General features: G+C 36.1%; 1 protein-coding gene across 1 annotated transcript; it reads left to right on the forward strand.

Annotated features, from left to right (window-relative positions):
• The first annotated feature begins 357 nt into the window (after window positions 1–357).
• LOC127422662 (short transient receptor potential channel 2-like) lies at window positions 358–11,272 on the forward strand. The gene is made up of 13 exons (XM_051666434.1): window positions 358–372; window positions 1,152–1,844; window positions 3,150–3,353; window positions 3,722–3,886; window positions 4,486–4,660; window positions 5,423–5,623; window positions 5,939–6,101; window positions 6,180–6,272; window positions 6,356–6,548; window positions 6,708–6,835; window positions 7,767–7,836; window positions 7,929–8,061; window positions 10,535–11,272. The coding sequence occupies exons 1-13, from the start codon at window positions 358–360 to the stop codon at window positions 10,921–10,923; spliced, it is 2,622 nt and encodes an 873-aa protein (XP_051522394.1). The 3' UTR covers window positions 10,924–11,272.
• The last annotated feature ends 1,320 nt before the right edge of the window (window positions 11,273–12,592 follow it).

A 12,592-nucleotide genomic window follows, 5' to 3' on the forward strand; every position in this document is an offset into this window, starting at 1 on the left:
AATTAACAGCATTCTCATTCAGTAAAACACTAACACAAAGTACAAGAGTACAATTTGAATAGTAATTATCCAAATTAAATGTAACTGCACTGTGCACTAATGAGTGTTCTCCTTAGGGAATGTTTCTGTTATTGGGGCTGAGTGGGTGGTACAGGCTAATTCCCAGAACAAGATGATACATCAGAAGATACAAAAACAAGGCTGGCACACAGGCACAAAATCACTAAACAGGTATAGGAGGGAACAACCATATTGTTTCTTTCAGTTACTGGATTAATTTTGCAATCGGAAATGTGAGAGTTGCTGTACATCTTTCTCAAGGGAAGTTTATTGATTTTAGGTGATCTACTAAAGAAAATGGAAAACCTTACGGTGAGTTTCAACTAAATCTAGGGATGGGACAAAAGAAGTGTCACTTTTTTCAAATTTAGTTTTTTAACTGTGCTTATGGCTGATTTTTCAATTAGGGGAACTTTTTCACTTCCCTGGGATGATTTATAAGGAAAAAACAATTATTTTAGCTCTAAATGATAGATTACAATTGCTTTTTAAAATAACTTTATTTTTAAGAGAACAACTAAATGTTTCGAAAACCATTTCTATTTCATTATCATGGAAATGGAAATTAGAATTTACATTTCTGCCAGGGCTGCAGAATGAAAGTTTGAAGATTATAAATGTAATTAATTATTGAAGAATCACCCTGATATTGTTTCGGTATTGTTTTATACCTCAAATACAGAACTTTTAAGGTAGAAGAACATTTCACTCATAGATAAAATTGTGGTTAACGCAACCTCTGGTGTCAGCCCAAAAAGTAGAAGTCTTGGTTCTCCCTAAGGTTTCTTCCCCATTTACCAAGATGTTTGGGAGTTTTTACTTGCCGCTGTCGCCTTTTTCCTTTTTTCTGTAAAGCTGCTTTGGAACAATGCAGTATGTATTGAAAGTGCTATCGAACCTAATTGATTTGAATTAAATACTAAAAAATACTGGGGAGGAAAGTCAACGGTGTCATTAAAATTACAGTATTAAAATCGATACATCAGGTATTTGAATAGATTGAGTTTTAGTTGGGTTCTTGGGGTTATTTCACCTTAAGTGAAAGTTTGATTGGTGTTTTGCCTGTTTTTTGTGTCCTGTCTCATGAGCAGTCAGATAATTGGCGGGAAATTGTGAACAAGAAGCTTCACTTTCCACCAGAGCTGATTCCTGCAATCCAAGAGGGAAACACTGCAATGGTGGACAGTCTTCTTTCACTGGGTGATGGGATCATTCGTCAACTGGAAGAGTCTGAGGATCGATTATGGAGGGAAGCGTTGAATCTCTCCATCCGACTGGGCAGCGAAGAAATAATGACTTCCCTTTTACTGGGTGTTAAATTTGACTTCCGTCAGATCCACGAAGCCCTACTAGTGGCTGTCGACACCAATCAGCCTAGAGTCGTCAAACATCTACTGGATCGCCTGGATCAGGAGAAAGGCAACAAAATGGACGTGCGTTCCTTCGGCATGGCCATCTTCGACCACTCAATTGACGATTCTCAGTTCGCACCTGGAGTGACGCCACTAACTTTGGCCTGCCAGAAAGACCTGTATGAGATAGTAACAATGCTGACACAAAAAGGCCACGATATTTCTCTGCCTCATTCTATATCGTGTACGTGCTTGGAGTGTCGTAATGCCCGTCAGTACGACTTGCTCAAGTTCTCGCTGTCCCGCATAAACACTTACAAAGGCGTCGCAAGTCGCGCCTACCTGTCAGTCACCTCAGAGGACGCCATGCTCAGTGCGTTCCACCTCAGTCGAGAGCTGCGCAAACTTTCCAAGAAAGAACCAGAATTCAAGGTGAGCATAAGATTCAAACTCAAGGACTTGCGTAAGAAAAAAAAAAAAAATATATATATATATATATATATATATTTACCCCTAATCTAAGCAAGTCCCCCCCCCCATTATTTAAACCATGATTAATGGAAACATGCAAATGCTTCACGCTGCAACCCCACCACTGTTCAAGCCAAATCTACGCCCTTGCATCATACTAACGAGTCTTTCTATCTGCTGAATTAAGGATTGAACTATGAAAAATGTACTGCATGACACACAAAAGTACTGAGTGATTGTTTGAAATTAGCTCACTTATCCCACTTTGATAGACGGTATTCACGTATTTCTGCTTAAATTCACCGTTACATCAACTCCAAACAAAACTCCTGACTTCCTTTTTCAATGTTGAAGAACAACTTGACGCCTCTGTTCAGAAATATTTTTCACGCCTTTATCTCGAGCTCCGGTGCTGCTTGAGATGTCGTCTTAGTTTGTTATTAAGGAGGCGCCTCTTGTTCTTCCTGATATTTTAGATAAAACCGAGACAAACAGATACATTGCTGAGTTTGTCACGTTTCTGTTTGATTAATGTACATGGTCACAGCGGCGTTGGTGTGTGAGAAAGCCAAGCAAGCTGAGTGACTATTGGCCGCATCACCTGACAGTACCTCCACCAGTCCACCTCCATTGATATCATGCTTAACGAATGATACTGCGGAGTGATATCTTCATAAGAACAGTGCCGAAAGACAGTCCCAGTTAGTTCTAGTGATGTATACTATACTATTTCTGCTACGCAGTATAAAACATGTATACATTGCACAGTATGCTAATTTTCTGTAGGGTGCAATGGGGCTTATTTGCTACAGGAGCAAACGGGTAAGCAAACATTATATTAACTGTCTCCCATTCACCGCTAAACAAGTTTACCCTGCTATCGTTTACTTCCGCATTCCAAACCCGGATATGTGAAAAGGTCCATAACTGTCCAATAAGTGAAATGATAGTATTATTTGAGGTAAAAATTGGGGGTAACAGGTTTGTTATGAAGAATGTTCAAAGTGGGCTTACATTGACTGATCCAATCAAAAAGAAGATTCATTTGTTTATAGAACTTGTGATGTTATGAAATGCCAAATATGATTGAATATAACAGGAAATGGTGCACCCTTTTCTGAAGTGGTTATTTTGAATAAGCAAAATCTGAATTTGTTACTTAAAAAAAGCTTCTTTCTGTCTCAAAAGGATTTGCCCTCTAACTATTGCCCAAATATCTACACTTTATCACTATAATTATTATGTTTTTTGCTTCCTGATGTTTAGCCAGAGTACTTGGCTTTGGAAGAGCTTTGCCAAGAGTTTGCTGTCGAGCTTCTTGGAATGTGTCGTAACCAGATTGAGGTCACCACCATTCTGAACAGTGCTGAGGGAGACAGTGAGGATGAAGAACTGGATAAACAGGCATTTGAGGAAGGCATTCCCAACCTTGCTCGTCTTCGTCTGGCTGTCAACTACAATCAAAAGCAGGTAGAGCTGAAATGTGATAAAAGACATGTATCTAGGTCTTAGAGTCTGTACTGTAGAAATAGTTAACCCAAAAACAGAAAAATAACAGCATATGGGTTTTAAATGATATGAGGCTGAGTAAATACTGACAGAAATTTCATTTGGGGTTATGAACCTAAGTCTAAGTCTAAGGAAACTGGTCACGGAAATTCAGCTAACACACTGTCTTAGACTGCCCATACAGATGGATTTGTGGAGAACCACAGGTCACGTAAACGTAATTGTTCAACGGCACTCATTTGTTTGACCCCATGTGTTGTTGCCATATGGGATTCCTGGTTGATTGACAGTTGGCCAGGAGGACTGACTGTTTGCTCTCCCTCTTCTAGTTTGTGACTCATCCCATCTGCCAGCAAGTGCTCTCCTCCATTTGGTGCGGTAGCATCTCGGGTTGGCGGGGGAGCCGAACTGCCTGGAAACTGCTGGTGTCTTTGGGGATTTTTATCACCATGCCATTCCTGTGCCTCGTTTACTGGATCGCCCCAAAGTCCAAAGTTAGTTTGAGTCACCTGTTGTCAAAAACTTGTATCTCCTTCAGGGATTAGCAAATGTTGTTGGCATAGTGACTGTGAATTATATCAGTAAAGTCTCTCATTGGAAGGACAAACAGATAGTACCACCTCAAAACTCATGCCATTGGTTGAGCCAATGTTGCTGTGTCAGGCTGGTACTTTTTGGGGAAATCAACCAACAAATGGCTTACTTATAGTTGTCTACATATAAAGTTGGAATAATGTGTTGACCTATTTTCTATTGAAACAGGAAGTTTAAGAAACACATTTTGAAGAGCTTTTGTCAACTTTTTGGAATACACTAGCACATAGATGGCTCTTAAGCTAATAGACATGTACTAAAAGCCACAAAACTCCCATTTTGATATCTTGAGGTCATACCATCAAAACAATTACACACATCATCATTAAATAACATGACAATTGCTAAGTGACTTATAACATGAGTTGCTTAAATCAATCACAAGGCCTGGTGCATCAATGTAAGCTGATTTATTCAGCATAAAGCTTATGAGGTTTGATTCATTTGATGTGTTAAATAATTTATATGCACATGTATAATATCTAAATTGTTTTGGCAGCTGGGTAAAATGTTGAAGGTTCCCGTCATTAAGTTCCTGTTACACTCGGCTTCATACATGTGGTTCCTCATCGCCCTCTTGGCTGAGTCGATCTTCATGGAGATCTACCGCACCGATTTCGCCTCCCGAAAACAGAACATTCTTCATAACTCTCTCCACATGATATGGGTTGCGGGTAGGTTTTCCCTGCCAAATAAATATCCATAGAAAAGTCATTTATGTTTTTGAGTTCTAACCGTAATTGCCCGTGGTTAATATGGAGTGAGTAATGTAATCAATAAATACACACTGTCTTCAACAGTATTTCTGTCTTGTTTTTGAGCAAAAATATCTAAAAATCCTTAAAAAAAAAACTAAAAAAAACAAAAACTATTTGACTTGTTTTAAATTTATTTTAATGAAACATTGTCACTTCAACTGTTGAATTCAATTCAATTGTTTTCAAAAAATATACTGTATCTAAAAAGACCCTATTTTATGCCATTTTTTTTTTCTTGATTTAAACATTATGAAAAATAAACTTTATTCATTATACATTCTCTAAAAACAAATCTTATTATCTTTTAAATAATAGAGAATTATAATTATATACTAAATTATCTTTTTATCATTGAGAATCAAAATACATAACAGTAAAATTATTGAAACATCCATAAAACAAGATACATTCTTGATATTTAGCATATGATATTAAGCTTTAACCTAACAAAATTTAGTGAGGTTAATGCCTAAAAAAAAAAAAAAAAACTTCATTCAAGATATATTCTTTGAAAATAAGTCCTATTATCTTACACAATTTTGCTTCTGTTTTAATTTTGTTATCTTGTATTAAGGATGTCTACATATTTATTTACTGGAAAACAAGACAAAAATAATCACTAAAAAAAAGTTTGTGAACATTATTGTTTCAATAATTTTTTTCATGTTGCTTCAAAAGGTTTCTTCTGGTTTGAGTGTAAGGAAGTCTGGATTGAGGGTTTGAAAAGTTACTTCCTGGATATGTGGAATATTCTGGATATGATGGTGCTTAGCATGTATCTGGCTTCCTTTGCACTGCGTATTGTCATCATGCTAAAGGGATATTTCCTCTGTCAAGACTCCAGCACTCAAAACCAGTGTGACTACTTCACTAACTCAGGTGGTTCTGCTAATTTATTATTAGTAGTTGTTGTAAAATTATTAGTATTAGTAGAAGTATTATTAACAAAGAACTACTGTATCACATGTTAAATGTGCTGTAAGCCTGTGCTTCTCAATCCTGGTCCAGCACTGCGCAATTTGGATGTTGCCCTTATCTGACAGCTTTTGGGGGTATTAAGGTAGAAATAAAGTATCTAAGGTAAAAATGTATAGTAGCTTTTAGAGACACAATGAACAGGCCTATTCAGGGCTTAGCTTGTTTTTTTGCCAGACATCTGGACTTATCCACTGTCTGTACGTTACCTCTGAACAGTGCGAGAGAACTGGAAACAGGAGGATCCTCAGTTGATTGCAGAGACTCTCTTTGCTGTGACGAGTATGCTCAGTTTCACACGTCTCGCCTACATTCTGCCAGCGCATGAATCCCTGGGAACCCTGCAGATCTCCATGGGAAGAATGATTGATGACATGATGAGGTCTAGTCTTTGGCTTTGGACTTTTGGATTCCAATACTTTTTTAAGTAAACATGACCATTAAAGTCTTTCCTCTACAGGTTCATGTTCATCCTCATGATTATTGGAACAGCGTTTCTGTGTGGAATAAACAACATATATGTCCCGTACATTGTTTCTCCACATCTCGGCAGGTGAGAAAGAAACGTAAAAAAATGAAAGTCACTTGACCCAGGAGACACACCCTAAAACTATTTGTCTTTTGTGTCCATTTTAGATTGAATGAAACATTTAACTTCCTCTTCTGGACTATGTTTGGAATGGCAAACCAGGAATATGTGGACATGCCTGATTACGTTTTAGCTGAGTTTGTGGGAAGGATCTTCTATGGGATATTTACACTGCTTATTGTCATAGTGCTGTTAAACATGCTCATCGCCATGATCTCTAATTCGTTTCAAAAGATTGAGGTGAGAAGAACAGTGTGAAGTGTCATATGAAGAATGATTATGAAGGACTTTTACCTTCAAATATGCTAATAATTGAGAAAACTTGAGGGTCATCTGCAGGTTTATAGATCATTTTCCATTTGCATTAACCTGTATGTTCATTATGCCTCTTCCTCACAGGATGATGCGGATGTTGAGTGGAAGTTTGCACGCTCAAAACTCTACCTCAGTTACTTCAGGGAGGGTCTCACTATGCCAGCTCCATTTAATATCATCCCATCACCAAAGGCTGTGTTTTATATCTTTAGGTAGGATTACTAAGTAGGAAATGCTGGGATGCTTATGATTTAATCAAACCCTGTATAGTGACTCCATAGTGCACATTGGCTCTGTTCCAAAACCTAGTGAGTTGTCTATACCGTTCATAGGCAGGGAGCATCCTAACTAAAATTAAACTTCATAAGTGACCCATTTAGAACACTCTCCATAGGCAGCAACTGTATAAGGTGTTGGTCATACAAATATCACTAAACAGAAAATGGATTTCAATGGAGTTTGGCATTTGCATGTGATAAGCATAAAAATGTACAAAACACACACATTTTGGGTAAAATGGTCCATTTTGAATTTGATTGAATTTTGATCAATCTTTGGACCCACTATATATTAGGTGTCTTTAACAACTATGCAATAACTTTAAAATAGATACAATACAATGTATTTATTGTGTAACTACATGTTATTCTGCAATATTCTTACAAGATTCATATTGCTACTGAGGTTGAGGTACTGGTAGGGGGAAGGTTAGGGTTTAGATTAGGGTTAGGTTTTAGAGTATGGGTTGGGGTAGGGTTAGGTTTAGGATTAGGGGTAAAGTAGGCAGTGTAATACAGACGTAATTAAATGCAGGTACTTTAAATGTAAGTACAATGCAACAACGTACTTTATGTACTTTATAAATACATTGTAACAAGTGCTTAAGTACATAGTAGTTAAAGACACCTAATATAAAATGGGACCAAATAAGGTATCTAAGAAAGCAACATAATCATGCTGTTTACCTTTTGGAATAGCCTTTGCACCAGGAGCACCTTAAATTGCTACCTACGTAGGCCGCTCAGTTTTGGAACAGAAACTTTGTCTCCCAGCCAGTGTTATTGAACTCTTATGGTGTTTTTACCTCAGGCTTTACATCATTTTAGTCCAAATGTGACCTTTTGTTCTCTTTGTTTTGCGTAGAGGCATCTGCCAAAAGTTTTGCTGTTGCTGTAACAAGAAAACCCCAGAATATCCTCCTATCACCTCTGTGGTGAGTATCTGCTGGGTGACTATCTATGGATCCTCCATGTTTCTTGGTTAAATTGATAAGCCGATGAGGTGTTTTTCATATTCTTTTATTAGTCTAGCAACACCCTGAATAGCAGCGGAGGTCAAGGTGAGGGCAGAGTGTCATACAGCCTGCAGGTCACTAAAGCTCTAGTGCACCGCTACATCGAGGCCGCACGAAGAGAATTTGAAGAGAGCAAGCGTAAAGGTAGGTAACATCTCAAAGTCAATACGAATGACATATATAGCTTCAAATAATTGGAGATTCAAAACACTGATTATGTGGAATTCGTTCTAAGTATTTTTGTATTGTTTTCCAGTAGAAAATTGTAACGTTTATACCCATAACAAGAAACAAATATTTGCCAATGAGATAAGAAAAAAAAAAAAACTAGAAATGTATTTTTCTTACCAAAATTTGTTAGAATACTCTGAAAACAAGACTGAATATCTTATGCCATTCTGCTTCTCAAGTAATTTTTTCCTTGTTTTAACCTCCTGAGACCCGAGCGTGACTGCTGTGAGCATTTTCCATTTCCCTTTTTGATTTGTAACTAGTAGCATCTAATAAACAAAACAAAAACAACATTCTAGAGCAAATTTTTTTCCTAAAAAATGATGGCAACATATGCAGACAGCGGGATTATGTTGTAAAATTTTAAATAATACCGACTCATATATATATTTTTTTTATCAAATAGTTTATTATGTTTCCAGGAATGTTGGTTATTCATGTTTTTGAGATGTTACAGACATTACAGGAGAAATTAGCATAAATAATTCTGATTCAAAGTAATGGCCAACATCATCCAATCACTGCCAACCATGTTCAAATAAAATTCTACATGATAAATTCTGAATCTATGTACTGATTACCATTGTCCTACTGGCTGCCAAACATGTTGAGTGGTCCAAACATCATCTGCAGCTTGAAACTGAACTTTTGGTCAGATTTTAGGAGTGAATGCACTTAGCTGCATAGAGAGCTAAAGGATGCTCCCTTGCTCCCTTGATCCCTATTTAGTGAATGACTTGACCTCCAGTGTGCTGTCAGTCTTCACTGGTCTCAGAACAGTTTGAAATGCACCTTATTTTCATCCTAACTCCATATAAAGCCTCTGAAAGCCACATTTTTCAGCTTTTCGATGAACCCATTGTTTCTCAATGTGATAATGCACAGTAAATATAGGATTTCTAAAGAAAAAATAAACTAAAGCACACATTAGTGTGTATTGTGTTTAGCAGCGTGGCGTTTTGCAATAAATCGCTCAAATTTAAAAAATGCCATATCAGATGAGCCTAGAGACTATACTCTTCTGACTCAAACTGGTTTCAATTGTAAAACTTAAGTAGGTTCCTTAGCAGATGTAGTTTTGTTGCCGTTTCTCCCAAAGACAAACTCTGCTGTGATCGGCACCATGTTGTTTTGTCACATGACCCTTTTCTGACAGCACAGTTTAAATGAATTTAAATTATGCGTTACGTAGTGTATAATGAAGCCAAAATAAAACTTCCACACATGTGGACGCGGGGTCGCACAAGGTTAAGGATGTTTAGATGTTTTACTGGAAAACAAGACAGAAATACTTATTAACAAAATTATTTTTTGCCATGTTTAATATAGCTTGGATGAGCTACTTTAGTGGTTAAAGAACTGTGCTTGTAACCAAGCAATTGTAGGTTCAAACTAGAACTATCACCATTATTCCTATAATAAATGGTGCATCATTCAGGATTTAATTGAGAATGCCTTTTACAGACAGTCCTATTAAATTAATGAATTTTATTAAGAAATTAATTGAGCTAGCAAACAGGATTCAAAATGTAATTCGAATTTGAATTTAAGGAAAATAAAATAAACATTTTGTAGTAATACATAAACATGTTATCGACACACAGCATATATTTCTAGAAATTGTAAACACATAATATTAATAATCATTGGTTGTTGATTATCATTATTTCATAAATTGAAAGTGGGCCAATACATTTTCCTTACCCTGCTGTAAAATAGGAATAATAAGTGTACTATAACTCACTTTAAATAAAACTGTCTGCCATATGCTTACTTAAAAGTTCAGTGACTTTGTTCAGAAAAGCATACTGCATACTGTGCAGTATATACTGTATATTACCTACTATTTAAAAAAAAATAGTATATGAAACAGTACGCTTTATGCAAAAATAAATATGTCAAACTGCAGAATGTGACATTGTTGACCTCATTACGTTAAATGTTTAAGTCAGCGAGTGGTTGACCTACCCAGGTGACCTACTACATTTGCTATAATGTGCACTATACAACAAAGCACACTGTGTAGAATACTGTATCCCAAAATGCAATTTGCTCGAGTTGACCTTCAATTTTCAGTATGAATGAACCAGAAAAAAATATAAATTAAAATCTCTTTCTTGACTTATTATTTGATCGGATTTCCAAAAGTCTAGACATTGTTACAAAAAAATTGGATTTAAAAATGCAAAATAACCATTTTTTATTGCTTAGATGGTAACTGGACATCACTTACATGCAACATACTAATGTTACTCGCATACTATTGTTTGAAAAGGTTATCTTGGTATTGTGCCTACTGTTTCACCTACCATTTTTACCAAATAATGGGCCATATATTCACCCAATATTTAAGACAGTATTCCATTGTTGTTGTTGTGATGCTCAGATGTGGGGAACAGAATTACGGAGCTGAATAAAGTTGTGGGTCGACTGCACACTGAAATGAAAGACTTCCACCAGAAGCTGCAATGGAGACGCAAGAGTGAGCCGGACCAGGCCAACATCCTTGGCAAATACATCATGGGAGCAAAGAACAACTTCCGTGACTTTGATAAAAATAAGGCCATGGGGTGTCAAAGTACCGGTCTGCAAATCAGTATGCACCCTACAGAGGAGGATGAGGGGAGGGAAAGGGAAATCAAAGCGGGAGGGATGGTCTCAGAGGAGAGGGAGGAGACAGAGTCCCAAGGCCCTGTGGAGCCCATCCCAGGAGGAGAAACTGCTTTTGAGACTGCTAGCTCTCCCGCTGTATGGAAGACAAACACTACAGACTAGTGTCGCAGTGTAGAGGCTTTCTCTGAACATTTCCAGAATGAATTTTCTAGATACATTCAAAGCACTTTAAATTATTGATAAAGAATTAAAATGATTTGCCTTGAAAAAACATAGTCAGGCCTAATATGTAATTTGCATCATAAATGGCAGCTAAACTACAATGTCTTATGAAAGATAGATAATTTAATTAGATTTAGATGATGTCAGATATGTGAAATAGATAAATAGGTATGGATGTTTTTACAATACATATGAAGGATATTAGTGTCTTAAATGGAAATTAAATGTAAAAATTTAATTCAAAACAACTTTAATGCTTTTGTTATTATTGCAATCTTACTCGTTTTGAAAAATGTTATGTCCACTTTTTTATGGGGGTGAATCTCATGAAACCAGTCAAGAACACGTTCCAGTCATATTTCACCCCAAAATAAAAAATAAATAAAAATTAAATCTTTTTGCTAAAGAAAATGAAGACTATTTGTCGGAACAATAATTTCTCATTACAGCAATGTGAAAAGCCCCCAGTATTATTTAAGTATAAAATGTTTATACATAATTGTAGAATTTATTGCCTTTATGCATATTAAATAAAAAAATAATAATTTGTTTTACTGTCATACTGTAAAAAAATACTGTATTACAGTAATGGAAATCATTATTGAGAATAATCAGAATTACAAAGAAAAATGCTAAATTAATACAACACATTCCTAAAATAAACTTCTTTTTTACGTAAAATATAATTCATTTTTTATTTTTGTGAGATTTAACTATATATGCCATCACAAAGTAAACAAAATAAAAACAAGTAAAATAATAACGCACTCTCCTTTTGATGTCTCTTAAATGCCATATTCATCATGTAATATACAGTAATTATATATGAAAATGAATCAGGGAGATAGAGGCAATTTTTCAGGATGAATGAGGGATTAAAATATTCCCTAACGTCTAACGTATTCCCTAAACAATTTATAAAAATCCAGTTGAATCAAATATTCTGTACATAGAGCAAAAACACACACAAAATGTATAAATTATGATGAGACATTGTGATGTATGCTTAAAGAATGAGGGTATCACATAAAGTGCCATATTATTTAAACACAAATATTATGTAAAAAATATATTATGTAAATGCAGTAAGATTGGCGTCCCCTGACGGTGATTCTACACTTGACACAGTGTGGTGCACTCCCTGTATCTGGGGATTACTCAGCTTTTCGTGTTGTTTTAATTAACCGTGAGTTGTGGCGTGTGTTCCCGGGGCACCTGGTGTAATCGTGGGCACATCACAGCTTGCTGTGCACCTGCTGTTTGCATCATTCCACACAGAAGCCTGGGGAGTCTTCACACTCCTTCATTAGAAGCAGACAGAGTTGCCCCACCAGAGTACCATACCTCCAAGAGAGGGAAAAATGAGTTTGTCTTGAGACACTGCCTGAACTCTCTGAAGAAATTGTATTTCAGAAACAAGAGGCCAAGAACAGTACTGGGAATTACCTTAAAAAAAAAATATTACTTTATTGAGAAGAACTTTTTTACTATTATTTATTTATTTATTTTTATTATTATTATTATTATTTGAACACTGAAATCTTAACAAAATATGAAACTCTTTTAAAAAAGTAATCATAGAAAAAGATAATTCACTCAACATTTTTAA

This window comes from Myxocyprinus asiaticus, chromosome 31 (assembly GCF_019703515.2).
Source record: "Myxocyprinus asiaticus isolate MX2 ecotype Aquarium Trade chromosome 31, UBuf_Myxa_2, whole genome shotgun sequence".
NCBI lineage: Eukaryota > Metazoa > Chordata > Actinopteri > Cypriniformes > Catostomidae > Myxocyprinus > Myxocyprinus asiaticus.